General features: G+C 40.5%; 2 protein-coding genes across 2 annotated transcripts; both read left to right on the top strand.

Annotated features, from left to right (window-relative positions):
- The first annotated feature begins 341 nt into the window (after positions 1–341).
- Positions 342–4,440, top strand: pus3 (pseudouridylate synthase 3). Its single transcript, XM_072373335.1, has 7 exons — positions 342–428; positions 756–1,193; positions 1,380–1,657; positions 1,739–1,922; positions 3,126–3,235; positions 3,369–3,541; positions 4,076–4,440. Exons 2-7 carry the CDS (start codon positions 774–776, stop codon positions 4,339–4,341), a joined length of 1,431 nt encoding a protein of 476 aa, XP_072229436.1. The 5' UTR covers positions 342–428; positions 756–773; the 3' UTR covers positions 4,342–4,440.
- Positions 4,441–4,638: 198 nt separating this feature from the next.
- Positions 4,639–8,744, top strand: dcakd (dephospho-CoA kinase domain containing). The gene is made up of 5 exons (XM_072373336.1): positions 4,639–4,955; positions 6,153–6,264; positions 6,781–6,984; positions 7,270–7,357; positions 7,617–8,744. The coding sequence occupies exons 2-5, from the start codon at positions 6,153–6,155 to the stop codon at positions 7,900–7,902; spliced, it is 690 nt and encodes a 229-aa protein (XP_072229437.1). The 5' UTR covers positions 4,639–4,955; the 3' UTR covers positions 7,903–8,744.
- The last annotated feature ends 7,124 nt before the right edge of the window (positions 8,745–15,868 follow it).

Raw genomic sequence — 15,868 nt, 5'->3', positions numbered from 1 at the left:
AACCTCAAAAAGTAAATGGCAGTAACAGCCCATTGTATAGAATATAACCCTCCTCCAGACCCCCCTTTTTTTCTACTTAATTATCTCAACTTGCCCCGAATTCATACTGTAGAAAGAAAACACGTGATGAATTTTTGTCATTTTAATCTGAAGTATTTTGTTTAAACGTTCCCTCTTTCAAAAGTAGTAAAAAACTGACAAATCAAATATATACGGTTTCTCAAGCGCCTGTGTCAAGCCTTTTTACGGTTGGCTAGTTTGGGTAATAAACTACATTTCCCAGAAAGCCTTTGAAGGAAGTGTGTGTGCTCGCCAAACCGGTCCACTCTCTTTCAGCGGCTAATCAGCACGGAAAGCAGCGTGTGTGCAAGTCATACAGTTGACTGAAAACTGGAGCTTCATGAGCAACTTTGAGTCCTAAAATAAAGGTAAAAACTTTAATTTATTGCGATATGAGTTACGACCAACATTTGACTTAATAATTCCTATTTAAATTGTCCATACAAGCTAACAGGCGGTATGTTGCGGCAAATACCGCTACACACTTCACTCGTGAGAAACTTCAGCTAGCTGGTAACTATGAGTAAAATAAATGTAAAGGGGATGTTGCCTGGCTTGCTTTGACATTATAAAGACAAACAACACTACATACATTTTTAAATCCATGTATGTGGTTGACAAACCGCGGTGGTAAACATTTGTAAAAAATCATTTTACTCCACATTATGCATTTTTTTCTTGTTTGTTTTTTTCAGTCCTTTCCATCAAACAACATGTCAGATGCTTTAATCCAGAGAATAACGGAGCTGGAGACGGAGCTGGAGAAGCTCAAGTCCCAGCTGAAGGAAAGCAGTGGAGAAGCAGATGATCTGGAAATAATGTCCAGTTCATCTCCTAAAGAAAACACAGAGTGCAGGTCTGATGGGAACACCGGCAGCAGAAAGAAGGAGAGAAAGAAATCAGGCAAAGAGCGTCCCTTTGACTTTGCTGCACATCCCCGGCGCCATGTGGCTCTGCGACTCGCTTACCAAGGATGGACCTACCAGGGATTTGCAGTTCAGGAGAACACGGACAACACCGTGGAGGCCAGGCTTTTTGAAGCTTTGCTGAAGACCCGGCTGATTCAGGACCGGCAGAGCTCCAATTACCATCGCTGTGGCCGCACCGATAAAGGAGTCAGTGCCTTTTCCCAAGTGAGTCCCTTGAGATTATGATTTACAGTCTGAAAATGGCGAATCCCACATTTGATATTCAGGAATTTGGAGTAAAAGGCAGAAGAGAGGAAGCTATACTGAGCTATAAACACACATGGACATATAACGTATGTTATTACTTCTTAGTTTTTCCTCACAGCAACTCAATTTGTTTCCATGCTGCAGGTCATAACCATTGACTTGCGATCCACACAGTTTTGTGGAGGACTGGGTGTAACTCTCCCTGAAAATATTGACAGTAGCACCAAGTCAAAAGCCTCTACCTCTGAGCTTCCCTATGTGAAGATGCTGAACAGAGTGCTGCCTCAGGACATTCAGATCCTGGACTGGGCACCCGTTGCAGAGGGCTTCAGCGCACGCTTTGACTGCCAGTCGCGCACGTACCGTTACTACTTCCCCCGAGGATCCTTGGATGTGGCATTGATGGCAGAAGCTGCAAAGAGGTGGGTGACGAAGACACACAATCGGAAATGCCAGCGTGTCCCCATGAAATTCTGATTTTAGGACCTCTTGGCACCCAACAGATACGAGGGGACTCGTGACTTTCGCAACCTGTGTAAAATGGATGTCGGCAACGGAGTCCTGCAGTTTCAGAGGACCATCCTGTCAGCAACAGTCAAGCCTGTGCAGCCCCAACACGTCTCCAGCACAGACCAGTATGACCTTTTCGTGTTTGAGATCAAGGGATTAGCCTTCCTTTATCATCAGGTACCAAGAAACAATTACCCGGGATGTATTTTCTCACATTAAAATGAATCAGTCTGTTTATTGTAAAAGATAGACCAATAGATATTATTAGTCATTGTTTCCCACACAACTTTGATATTTTGGCAGGTCACCTACGTGTATTAATCCCACATATATATATTATCTGTCTTTCACTGTCCAAAGTATTAACATCTTTTACTGTGGATCTACATGCAGCACCTGACTTTCTATGACACACACCCTCGCCTTACATAGCCCCCTCTCCTCTTAATGTACAAACACAAAGAGTCTGTACAGAATCACGCTCTGGAGACAGAGGGCATTCTGTTCAGTGAAACCAGAGAAAGCAACGAGCAGCACGACAGCTGGCTAAAACGTGGCTGTGAGTAAAGACAGGAAGGCATCCTGTCTCTACTTATGTAGCGATGTGAACTGAAAAGCCCTTACAGTTAGGGCTTTTATGAAGTTGAACCTTTTTTTAAAATCTCATCATCACGATTTCGGATCAGTTCTTTTGAAAGGCGATGCTTTCTTAATGCTATCGTGCTTTAAAGGCCACGTCTGGAGAGACCTCAGAGAATATCAGTTTGTTACCTGCACAGATTAGAGTGGGTGGCCTGATTTGACTACATACGTGTCATATGATGCTTCTTCCATAGCTTGAGGATGTGGTGGACTGTCCAATCCACGAGACTGCAAACATTGAATTACATTTTCAATAACTAATTGATTGTCATCCATAAAGCTGCTGCATTACATTTGATTATTCATTTCAAACAAGTTTTATACAGTAGACTTAATTAGGTGGCTTCTCACGTTAATATAGGGTCTCTCTTTGAATAGAGGCTGGCCAGAGTTTTGCACTTTGTGTTTCATGAGGAAATGAAACCTCGTCTGTTCATTTACTGAAGTATTAGGGTTGTAAATTAAATGAAAATAAGTTCTTCATATCCAGTAAAATGTGTCATTTAGTCAGTAAAAGTTCTCCTCTCGAGTCGCATCTGTCGGAGTCTATATAAAATGAGATTTTCAGAATTTACTTTATTTTTTGTTCATTCTTTTAGCAAGAAAATGTTGTTGTTTTTAAGTAGAAAGTGTTAATAACAGTGGGACAGGTTTAGAAATTGCAACGTAATCTATTTAAAAGAGAAATACCTTTTTTATGGGCTTTCTCAGCAGTAAATTTCCTGTGTTCTGCTGCAGGTTCGCTGTATGATGGCAGTGCTTCTTTTGATTGGGCAGAAGCTTGAAGCTCCAGATGTAATAGATCAACTCCTGGATGTTGAGAAGAACCCCAGAAAGCCCCAATACAGGTGAAGTGACTGCTATTGCGTTGTTTTTGGCGGGGGTATTAAAAGACCTGGTTTGCAAAGTTAAGCCATAATTCTAACCATGACCCATGAACTCAGAGTTGCATCCGTTTGAACTGGTCTTTTTGGCTGTCAGCATGGCTGTGGACTACCCTCTGGTGCTGTACGACTGCTACTTTGAAGGTTTGAGCTGGCAACAGGAGACAGAAGAGGTGAACTACGTCCTGTCGTCGCTGCAGCAACGCTGGACCCAGAGCACAGTCAAAGCCCATGTTCTGCAAGGGATGATCCGCGGTTTGGAAGAAAGAGGTGAGGGTTTTAAGTTTAAAACTGATTTTGATTGTGATATTTTAACTAAGCACTTTGGCATTGCTAAACAGTTTTTATTATACAACAAGATTTTTTGCATTGAAAGGTTTTCAGCCACACTGGGACATTAGTTTAAACTCCTGTGTGGACATACGCTGTTTAAACTTACCTGCAGAGCAATATTTCTGACAGCATTGTTGGATATGTAGGTCTGGTTATTTCTCAACCTCAATAATTCCTCTCTCCTCACCCATTTTATGAATAATTTATCCATGACAACGCTGCTGTAAACATACCGGAAGAGAAAAACAAAGCAAAGTATGATTAAAGATAACAGAAGTGTCCATTTTGACAGCCATTGTTTGGTGGTGCAGTATTTCTCACTGTTATGGCTGTCTGGCACCTTTAATTAAAGAAAATGAAGGAGGCATAATTTCCCTGCCTGGGCATCTCCTGCCTAAACGTGTCAAAATGTCTGCAGTTCGAGGGTCTGTGGGGGACTTACATAAATTCGTGGCTACTCTCCATCCACAGGTGGTGTGCCCTCTAACCATTGCTGGCTGGTAGAAGGCAGCAGGCAGAGAAACTACCGACCACTGCTGGAGCGTCCGTGCTGTGAGAGTCTGGAATCGAGGATTAACCATTTTGTTAAAAGAGGCAGACTGGAGCGCGAGGAAGGGGTGGATGGAGGTGAAACGGTCCACAGAGGAAAAAGATCCAAACATTCCCACAATTCTTCTTCTCTGCCTGGTGCCTTGGAGATGCCAAAAAGAAGTATTGATCAGAAAGCAGAAGATTAGTTTTTTTTTTCCTTTCACTTGAATGGATTCTTATTTAATTTTATGGAAAAACTTTAAATGCACCTTTTTTCTTTTTCTTTTTTTTCTTTTTTATCTCAGGAAGCAAAATAATAGATTTATCCTGTTGTACTGATATTTTGATATCTGCAAATATTTGTTTTGCCTCAAAATAAACACGCTCTTGAGCAGTTGGTGCTGTTGAGCACGTTGGTGTCATTGAGTTGAACAGCTGAGAGGGTGGGAACTTTAATCGCTCAGGCGGAACTAACGTCAGTACAGGAAGAGATGTCGGTATAATTTTGAGGTGGCCCTTGTCAAGCTAAGAAGCCAGGTTGTTAGCAGTCAATATAGTGCAAGTCAGAGTTGGAGACAGCAGTGTTTAGTCACATGACTGTCTCCAACCTGTAGTCTGCAAACGTGCCTTTACTTTGTGGAGATGGTGGTGGTGTCGTGTGACTGGTTGTCCGTGGTCGTTCCGACCTGAACGGCACTTGTTCTAGCGTTAGCCTGTTAGCAGTCCTGGCTGTTTACTGCTTCAGAGCAACTGCACTGTGTCCCTGCACGGATTTCTACTGTACTTCAGTCGATATAAGGAGTCTTAACACCTCCACAAGGTAAAACTAACACAAAAAAACTCAACTCATGTCTGTTTTGGTAGTAACAACAAGTTAACTCTTGGTTGGTAACAAGTCACAGGACAGTTTATTTGGAGCTATTGTGCCTTGTCAGTGTTTTTATTTGGCATGTGGTAAAGAATGGCTTTAAATCTGATATTCTGACCAGTTAAACCAGTTTGTCAACTAGTTCCAACAGCTGATACGTAACTCAAACTGTAGCTCACCGCTTCTCCAGCAGGGGGCGTGTTGTAGCGAGACACCGGGGGTTAAAACATTAATAGATTTTGAGCTAAATGTGTCAACAAAACAGATTGGCTTTGTTAAATTTTTTTAAGAACCAGTGCTATTCTCCGGGCCGAGTCTGTTATTGCTGATCTGCAAAAACTAGTTATTTGCAGATTACTAGTCATTACATTATAACAAGATGAGCAGTATTACTCAGTTTGCCTATCAGTGGTGTTGTGGCTGATGGGGGGATATTTAAACGTAACATCTCTGGAAATACATCAAATATTTCTCTTAAACTAGTAAATCTTTTGAAGGTGTTTTCACACGTAATGATGGGAAAACGTTGCTTCATGCATGCACGAAACAGCAGGAAATTATCCACAAGAAATCTGTGATATAAAATCTGGGTACAGTCCACAGTAGGCAGGACATGACTTATAAGTCTTTCATGTACACGTATTTTGCTCTTAAAGAACATGTTGAAACAATGGTATGAATCAGCTACTCTTACTTTGTTGCTGTGAATTCTCCGGAGAATTACATGCTTTGTTCCCACATGGTTTCACCTGGACATTAATGTAAGGCAGCTGCTGGGGTGAAGCGTCCAATTTCAAGTGCAGGCCCTCCAGAAAAAGTTTAGCAAATTGTGAGACGAGGTAAGTATGTTCCCCTGCTAACCTGTCTTGTTTTGCCTTTGCCAGATAAGGACTTTGAAAGTCTTTTAACGATATAATGAACTGCTGCACGGCAATATGTGCGCCTTAGCTTTTGTTTCCTCTTGTGTTTTAACACTTGATGTTGAAAAGATTTCATCTTCTCTTATTTAATGTTATTTTATTAATGTTATTTCAAAACCAGTCCACTGATCGTTGCACATTTTTAAAAATTTCCATTTGATATCATTAGTTACCAGCAAAGACAGGTCAGCCTTATTACTTGACTGACTGAATTAATCTTCCCGTTCAGATGTACCTGGTGGGCCTAACGGGAGGGATTGCCTCGGGAAAAAGCAGTGTGTCTTCGATGCTACGGGAGCTCGGGAGCCCCGTTATTGACGCTGACGTTGTGGCCAGGAAAGGTGGGTTGATAGGTGTCCCCTGCAAAACTATTCCAATTTGAACAGTGAATCCAAATTCAACACGAAATGGTGGTCAAAAGCATCATCCACTCAAAGTCTTCTTCTTCGGGCGACTGTCACTCAGATAAACGTGGTTCATTAGGACAAATGCTTGGAGAGAGTGTATGAATCATGATGGATGTCTCTGCTGGCTTCGGGCATGATATTTTAGTTTTGTAGTAAAGATAGAAAGGTCACAAAAGTGAGGGAAGAGTGTTTCGCTGCATGAAGGAAATAATATAAGGTATTATGCAAATTATTTAATTACACTCAGGTGATGAGTCTGATGCAAAATTGTTTCAATTATTTTTTTCAGGCATTAGCATACCTGTTTTTAACACTAATTGGTTTTGTTTATCACCCTATTCAGTGCTGCAATGATTTAAGAATCCATATTTTAATTGAATACACTGTCTGGTTAATTAGACAATAGCAAAGTGGAAAATACCAAACGCTGCTGCCTTTTCTCGATATCAGTGGTGGAGCCACACACTTCGGCCTACTCCCGCATCGTCTACCACTTCGGGCCAGAGATTCTTCTGGAGAACGGGGAGATCGACAGGAAAAAGCTGGGCCAAATCATCTTTGCCAGTGAGGAAAAGAGGAGGCTGCTGAACTCTATCACCCACCCAGAGATTCACAAATTGATGCTCAAAGAGATCCTGTTCTACTTTCTCAGAGGTGAGGTTGGAGTGAAGTTTGGGCTCAGTGGAGGTCAGCAGATGATTTGCTGTGGAGGTGCTTTAGAAATTGTTATTTGAGGTTCTCATAAGAGATATTTGAATACATTCTCAGCAATATTACAAAAAAAATTTAAAAAATTGCATCGCAGACTCCACCACACATTGATTCCTCTAATGAATGTCATGCTCCGGTTGTTATTAGCAACTTAAATGTGTTACGGCTGTTTGTGCAGAGTGTAAATGTGCTGACGTTAATTCATTCTGTTTCATGATACTCCTTTAGGGTACCGCTATGTGGTGCTGGATGTGCCGCTTCTCTTTGAAGCCAGACGTCTCACTAAGTTTCTGAACCACACTGTGGTAGTTTATTGGTAAGACCACCGCTCAGTTTCGTCAATCTCTACACAGTTTCACTTTCAGCATCTTTGTTTCGTGCTTTCATATTGCACTAGATATTTCGAGGTTTGCTTTTGACAGGCAGGCCATTGAGCCCAGTTTCGCGAGTTACTTGTTACCCTTCTCCAGCCGTCTCTGTGCCTTCTTAACATGACCCACCAGGTCAGGTTTTTTTTCTGACAAGGCTCACCGGCTGCACCACAAGATAACCCTCCATTATTTGTCCCTTTTCAGCGACCCTGCCACTCAGCTGCAGCGCTTAATGCAGAGGGACGACCTCACAGAGGAGCAGGCCAAGCAGCGCGTGGCTGCACAGATGCCGCTCAATGAAAAGCGCGGCTTGGCCAATCATGTTATCGAGAACTCAGGCAACCGGGAGGACACCCACCGGCAGGTCCTGCGGCTCCACACAAAGCTGGAGGACTCAATGGACTTCCTTTTAGTGAGGGTCATCGCCATCGCTGCCACTGCTGGTTTGGGTGGGATACTGCTCTATGCGGTCAAGATTCTCTTGTGCTAACAGGAGAAAGGAAGACGAGGGGAGCAAGGAGTTTAGTCTCAGTTGTGCTCAAACGTGAAGCTGTGAGTAGAATTGGGCTAAGGCAGGTTGAAGGTATCGATGCAGTTTACTGTGAAATTAGCTTCACGTCACCTACCACTACAGCCCATCAGTGTGATGCGCTACATTGACAGTTAACACAATCTCACATTATTTACCAAAACTTACAGGTAATTGGTTTCGTGTGAAGGCTTCCTGTTTGCAGTTCCTGTTGGTTTTCTTCAGAGACACTGAACCATGAAGGCATTATGAGCTCGTATAAGAGCGACGCTCTCGACAAAGGTGGAAGATTAGATCGTGAAGGCTGGCTTAAACTTTATTTTTGTGTAGCAGTAAACAGCAGCGACTAATCATAAAAGTCAAGGCAGAAGAGTAGAGCTTTTATTTGATTTTAATACATCTTTTACAACACATCTAAATGAGATGAGACCTTTCAGAGAGAGCTTCAGCTATAGACACCTTTTTAGTTGTTCTCGTTTATAAATGTCAGCGCTATCCCCCGCCACTTGTATGTTTTTAACCTGGATGTGAAACATTTAATGGAAATGAAATTGAAGTGTGACAAAGGAACGAGCTCACAGAATACGTAATGATTGTATAATGAAGTTATATGACAGAATGTAATTAGACAATCCATTTTTACCGGGAAAAGTTACGGTTCATATTTATCACTGTATTTTCTTACACTGTAGCTGTCCTCTGTAAGAAAAGTCTGTTTTCTTTTCTTTGCACACTTGTAACTAAAACGTTTTTAACCCGATATGCTGAACGTAAAAATAAACGAGAACCACTGTTTTCAACGATCGGGTTGTAGGATGGTGTTGGTTTATACGTTTGTCCCTTGTTTAGATATTTCTGCTTTGTGCTAATGTTTGAATGCATAGTTTGACTCAAAGAGGCTGTTTTTGCATTTTTCTCGTGAAATAGGGGAGATTTCCTTATGCCTTATAAAGACTGGCATCATGACCGTATTCAAAGTATAAAAGCAAAGCTCTCCTTTTTGTTTAAAATGTTAATTAAATTAATGAAATCAATTAATTTAATGAAACTATGGCAGGGATTTGTGATGCAGGTTGAAAACTCTTATATAGTTGATCCTGATGAGCAGCGGTCTCATGAGGCCGGGATTGGACTGTAAAACTTCCAGCAGCGTTATAGAACTGTAGAACTGAGGTTCTGCTCATGTTTTTGTCTTTGAATATCTGTGAACTGCATCATTTTTGATGTATAATGGTTTTTCCAGCTTACCCGTAGTGAGCATTGTTAACTTTAAAAAAAAAAAAATCTAGATTGTTTTTGTGCTTTATAAACCAATCAATACTCAGTTAGGACCAAGTCTGATTATGATGCTTGTATCCTCCCGTTTTCATAGACTGGACAGTGCTGTTAAGTCAAATTGAGTCAAATTACCTTTGTTTATGTAGCATGTTTAAATGAGCCAAAGTTGACACAAGGTACCTTCCATTCAGGGTGATGAAAGAAAATCAGAAACGCAAAACTCTTTGAATAGTGTGGATAATTAAAGATATAACACAAATGTCACTACACGATAGCTTAAAAACAAGAACAGGAACTATTCAAATTTGTTAGATAATTCAAACTAATACAAAAGATAAAAAATATGAGATAATGCAAAATTCATTACATGACAAAAGAGAAGTGGCACACAATTAAAATGAAAAAGTTGACTTCTTAAGATTTGAAATTAGCAATGGTGGAGCAAGGGTGAAAGATCGTCCCCGAGTCTGTTAGCAGCGAGCAAGAAGTATCGGTCGACTTTGGTTTTAAGATGTCAGTGAAGGACTGAAAGCAACAAGCACAATGACAGCCTTCGTTAAAAAAAAGCATGTTGAAATGTCAATAGGAAAGCTTTAAAGAAAATGTCCTTTCTTAAAGTTAGATCCTGTTTCTCCCTGCCAACCAATGCAGCTCTTTGGGTTTTTTTTACTGACAGCTGCATTCTGAACTAATTGTATCATTGAAAGGTTTGACTGAGTTAACCCCCCACACACAGTCTGACAGTCCAAGATGAGGCAAAAGTCTGGATCATTACTTCCTTTTGGGAAAAAAATGTTTACAAATTGGTTATATTTCTAAGATTTAAAAAAAAAAGAAGCTTAATCTGCAAAGATTAATGCAGTTTAATCTGAAGAGTCGACACAGAAGTAAGTCCTATCTATGAACATGAACAAGTTATCTCCTTAATTTTCATGAGGGAAAATGAGGAGGACATGGCAACACGGTGGTACTAAAAACAAGAAAGAAAGGAAGATCACCAGATCCTGTGGTAATGATTACGACTCATATTGATAGTGCTGAAATGCATCAGATTTCAGTCACTATCTTTCCACAAAGCACAAGACTCTCTTCAAGTAATTAGATCATGCAGGAAAATGTGTGAGTGACAAGTCTTCGGGAAAAGAAATGACGAATTCAATGGACACTTGTGAGTGATGTCCTTGCTCATGTTCGCATTAGAGTTTATGCATGAAAATTTAGGCCCACGGGGAGGTATGGTTACATCATCCTGGCACTCAAGTCCCACTTGCCTGTGTGGCTCACTTGCCTTCATCTAAAGCCATCTATTGGTTTGCTCTTTGTTTCTGTCAAGCCACTGCAGCATTAATGCAAAGTGACTCAGGCTGAGGCATGCGGGGGCAGTGAACCACAGGCCTCATAGTCACACACACATGAAGTGCACAGAATCATATGTGATATTGTATATACCAATATAATTCACACGGTTCAGGGTCGTCTGTCAGCCTTAGCCATGATGGAGAATGTGGTCTATTCTTAGTATCGGATATGCTGTAATTCGGTGGTGTACCTGCTTAACTGGCAGCCAGCTGTTCAGCAGTCAAATTTAACTGCCCTCTGTCTCTTTCTTAGAAAAATGCCGGACAGAGAGGGTGGATAAAAGGCTATATCGGCACCAGCAAGTGTGAATGCTCCAGGCGAAGAAGAGTTGCAAAGTATCAGCCTGAATATAAAGTGGGTTTAACTGTGAGAGTGTTACGCTGTGAGGGGAAAGTCTACAGCAGACTGGATTCACTTTGTAAAAGTGCTCCTGCTGCTTCATTGTGTGTAACGGGTCCTTTCCAGGAACAGAGCAAATAATTTTCGAATGGCAGGGGGTAAAGACTTGTTTAATCGCACCATCATGTTCACAGAGATGGCCGTGGGCACCATAGAGTGTCGACATTTTGGAATCTCTTGTCTGAGTGGTTTTTCATCATCCCTCCTGCTTCTAATACTGCCATCAGGGAAGGTAAAACAACTTGAGCGGAGGCAAACAAAGTGCACAATGTAGCTTTACTCAGAACCCATCCACAACTCTAAATAATTGGAAGGATTATGCAAAAACAGGAAAGAATTAAAAAAAATTGATTGTTAAATGGGTTTTTTGACTCAAATTATTAACTCAAGGCATAACCTTCATGACTACTATGTTTGAGCCTGGAGGCTTGTGGGCTTTTAGTATTCATCAGGGGTTTGTACAGCCAATTCAGCTGTGCCATTTTAGTGAATTATCAACTGATTTGAGGCTTCTGCTGTGTCTTTATTGGCATTTTTTTTGGAACAGATGGCCTTTAGATACTTGAAATTTAATCTACATTGAGATGATTAAGAAATCTGTAAAAGAAACATAACAGGTTGTGTCTTTATTTCTTTACAGTCTTCATAACCCCCAGTCGATTTATTCATTTTTTTCCCCAGAAATTTCTAATTTCTGGCCTTATATTGTTATGAATTTAGTGGATACGTTTTCTATATCCATTTTTCTGCTATTATTTACTCTGTCTTTCTGTTTAATATATGTGCAAATATAGTATTGAGTAAAATATTTATAATATATATAGTGGTAGACAATATTATAGAGCCATTATATCCATGGTCCATTATATCTATCTGTTGTAGACATTTTCTTTTGAAACAATTCAATATCCAGACGCAATACTGGTGAACTGTTGGTTTTGCGTATTTTGACAAAGCAGCAAATGACAACGACAACAACAAAATCCAGCCCAAAAACCCAAAAAGCCAGTGCTGTGCCCACTCTCCCTTATCACAACAGGTCACAAATGCAGCTCGACACCAACGGGTAGAATAAACTGGCCTTAGAAACTATAACAACTGCAGTGTTCTTGAACTCTGGCATCCAGTGTCACACTGAGGAAAGGGGCACTCGCAGCGCCTCCATAGTCCGATGTCAGGCTGCATCCATGAGACTGCGGTGAGGTGAAGAGACAGGCAACACGCCAGCGGAGCGTCTCCAGCCACATGACTCAACCTGTCCCTGCGTGTTAGCCCGGCTCAGTCAGGGCCATGAGGGAACAAGGCCGTTGGTACTGAGTCACTGACACAGTGGACAGACCCCAGATCAAGCATGATGATGGGGAAGAGAAGGAGGGGCGAGATTGTTGTCATGTTCTCTCAAGGAGTCCAAGGACAAAGGGTAATGTGTGCAGATGCATGCAGCAGTACATCTACTTTAATTCAAGATGATGATCTGCCTATTCTAAGTATTCTTACTCTCTCCCCTTACTGTAAAGATACATCAGGTCACAACATTAGCTTACGGAATATAGAATATGTTTGTTTTTCATTGTTTTTTTCAGCTGCAGGGTGAGGCAAAAGTCAGGGGACATAGTTGGCCAAGTTTACCCTTTTTTTTGTCGTATAAATTGTCAGCTCACATTTAATATACACACAGATGACCCATAGTTTCATTTATACATACTGTTGAATACAACCCAAGAATGTCCTCAAATTAGCTTGACTTTGAGTAGCAGGAGATATTCACGTCTTGGGTTCACCGCACATTTGTTTCTATCCTGAAATATGACTCATGTGAGTGTTTTGAATTTGCAGCAAGCATAATTTTAGAGTGTTTGCAACCCACAAAGTTCCCAGTAAGAGGAAGAGGGGAACGGATGTTACCACTGCAGGGCTTTTAGCCATGAGACTCACGTTAGACCACGTTTTTTCTTTCACCTCCATCTCTCAATTAATTCACACTTTTTTCTTTCTTTTTGCTGTTGTATCACAATTACTTGGCTAGGATTAGCCTTACAGTTTGAAGTCAAGTTTAAGCATCAAAACAACTCGGTTAGGGTTTGTAAAAGATCAGTTAAATTACATGGGGGTCAACACAAGATTTTCCGCGAACTAGTCAATAAGTCCTTCAATCAAACTGAAGGAAAAAAACAGACAAAACATTGCAGTTTGTGTCATGCTTGGTAGTTTTAGCAGGGGCCTAAATGCAAATGGACTTGCTGGTGTCCAATTAAGGAACTTTAAAAAGAAAAACACAAATTCACAATGAAATCCATAATCATGGAAGAGCAAGGAGCAACCGTGAGAATAAGAGTAAGGGTAGTAACACTGAAAAGGACCCTGCAATGAACAAAAGAAACCAAGTGCCTGTACACAGAGGAGAATAATCACTGAGAAGTTTCCGGTGAGGTAATCAGCAAGAAAACCCTGTGGTTTTAATTAGAAACAGGCAGGAAGCAAAACTTGACAGAAAGCACAAAGGATATCATTCTTAGAAAGTAAAACAGGAAACAAAGCAAATAGCTGCTGACTATAAGCCAGAAACTTTGCAGAAAAAGTAGAGGTAGCCAACAAAGAAAACACGACTAAAACTTAACAAAAAACGATGATCGAGAGGACTTACAAAACAACGAACAAGCACGGAGAAAGTTGTTTCTGCCTACAGGAATAAATTAACCATGACGCCATTTTTAAAGGGCAGCCTAAACTTGATCAGACAACAGCAAGTATTTAGAAACCTGTTTATAGGTGATGATATTATGAGACAGGGTACTATTTGAAGCAGGAGAGTCTTTAACCTTTTATCTCACTATTAGGCAGAAAAGCTACTTTTTTTTCTCAAGCCCGTTTGTATGTCTAGACGCTGAATAAAATGACTGAAAATTAATCAACTATAAATCAGAACTACCCATATGCACATGGAGTTGCTAACAACCATATGCTCAACACAGAAAAACTGATGAATATTGCAGAAGATATTCAGTCTGAGACACATCATTTCACAAAGAAAATGCTTTTCAGTTCACACATGGATTTCAAATATTCTGAAAAGGCTACAACTTCAATGGAGAACCTGATTGGAACAGCACAATGGTTCATAAGTCATCAACACGCAGAATATTCAGCTAGTCGTGTCTTGCACAACATCATTAACTGGACTTGCAATCACGCAGCCCTGTATCAACTTATCTGGGAGATTTACATTAACTGTGGTTCATGCTCTATTGGCTGCACCCCATCTGAGCTAATAAATATGTATAGTACATATATATATATATCATGGTTCCATCTAATCAAAGATTTCTTCAAATATCCTTTACTGTTCTATCAAAAGGTTTAAGCTTGCAGTTCTGCATTCTTGGATGCAATTTCATAGAGGTTGACATGAGACATGCAGCCATTTGCTGCATAGATTTTCCTCTCTTATTTTCCCTGCTATCATTTGAAACTGTTTCTTTCTAATAAAGTCAAAACACCAATATTAAAATTTTGGTAGAAGTTTTGTTTGGGATGTTCTTCAAGTGTGTGTTCTTTAAAAGCAATATCTTCCTATATTCACTTTATCCTATGGTAGGCTGCTGCCAGGGGAAAATATACAATCACCAATCCAAAACATTACTGACACTGTTAGGGTTTGTGATTATTCTGTTTTATTTTGAGACTTTGGTTTAGTTTTCCTTGTCTTGTTTTTTTCTGTGTATTGTTTGACTCTGTTTTCTTGTTTATATTCTTAGTATTTTAGAGTTATTAGTTTAAATTAGGATTTATTCTCTGGTAGTTTTTCCTCGCCTTTATGTGTCCAGTCTCTCTTATATAGTTTGCCTGAGTTGTTGTTCTTGCGTTTGCTTATATTAATCTGTTGTCTTAGTTTCGTCTTGCCTCAGTTCTGTGCTCGTGTTTATCTCTCAGTCCTGGTCTCAGTTTGGTTTCTAGTTTATTGTGTTTCACATCCCCACCAGCAGTTGCCCTCAGTTCCCCTGTTTGGTCCTCAGCCCCACACTCACCTGTTGTCAGTCTGTCACAGCTGCAGTCACTTGTCGGTCCCTTCTGTATCTAAGCTCCATGGTTTTGCTCAGCCTTTGTCAGGTCCTTGCCGTTGCAGCTCCTGTTTGTTTCAGTTCGCTGTCTGTTTTCTGTCTTCTTGTTATTCTTCTTGTTATTTTGGTCTCTACTTTTTACTTTAGTTTAGTTTCTGATTTTCCAGCTTTGCTGAATCTTTAGTTTGATTGAATAAAGACACCAATTAAGTTTTCCGTAAGCCTCTGGTCTGCTGTTCTGCATTTGGGTCCTTCATCCTCCACCACCCACCAAACCATGACAGTATATTCCACACTGGACTATGAGAGGAGAACAAAGCACTCATAGAAAAGCATGCAGTAACGGAGATAACTTGACTGAAAAATACTCCAGTCAACCAGTAGGTTTGAACCCCAAATCCCTTGATTTCTGCTACAAATGATTTTGAGTTCATCACCTTTCATATTTGTGAAGTCTCTGTCTTTTTTTTTCTTTTTTTGAGGCAATCAGTGTGATTCCCCTACTTTTAAACTCTCGTCTCGTTTTATCATTCTCCCTCTTCACTGATTTTGGCACAGTTTACTTCGTCTTCATCTCCACCTCTTTGTGATGCCTCAGGAGACTTCTGAAGCCTCTGCCACATCCTAACTCTGTTTCTCCATCCCCAGAGTATAGATTTCAGGGGTCCAACTCTGTCCCCTTCCTTTGTTCATGTTACCACTTCACAAGATATGTTCCATTAGAAACTAACCATCAAACAAAATGTTTTAACTTCATCCTTTGTACGTCAATAAACTTTGTTACATCTTTCAGTTGATCTCTCCAGGAATTATTTCAGCTAATGTACACACTA

This window comes from Leuresthes tenuis, unplaced genomic scaffold (assembly GCF_036924035.1).
Source record: "Leuresthes tenuis unplaced genomic scaffold, fLeuTen1.0.hap1 SCAF_20, whole genome shotgun sequence".
Taxonomy (NCBI): Eukaryota; Metazoa; Chordata; class Actinopteri; order Atheriniformes; family Atherinopsidae; genus Leuresthes; species Leuresthes tenuis.
This window is presented reverse-complemented; position numbering and strand designations above follow the sequence as displayed.

Coding starts and splice junctions, on each gene's coding strand:
- pus3 (XM_072373335.1), top strand. CDS start 774: ATGTCAGATGCTTTAATCCAGAGAATAACGGAGCTGGAGACGGAGCTG. Junction 1,194..1,379: donor GAGTCAGTGCCTTTTCCCAA/GTGAGTCCCTTG, acceptor TCCATGCTGCAG/GTCATAACCATTGACTTGCG. Junction 3,236..3,368: donor CCCAGAAAGCCCCAATACAG/GTGAAGTGACTG, acceptor TTTGGCTGTCAG/CATGGCTGTGGACTACCCTC.
- dcakd (XM_072373336.1), top strand. CDS start 6,153: ATGTACCTGGTGGGCCTAACGGGAGGGATTGCCTCGGGAAAAAGCAGT. Junction 6,265..6,780: donor TGACGTTGTGGCCAGGAAAG/GTGGGTTGATAG, acceptor TCTCGATATCAG/TGGTGGAGCCACACACTTCG. Junction 6,985..7,269: donor CCTGTTCTACTTTCTCAGAG/GTGAGGTTGGAG, acceptor ATACTCCTTTAG/GGTACCGCTATGTGGTGCTG.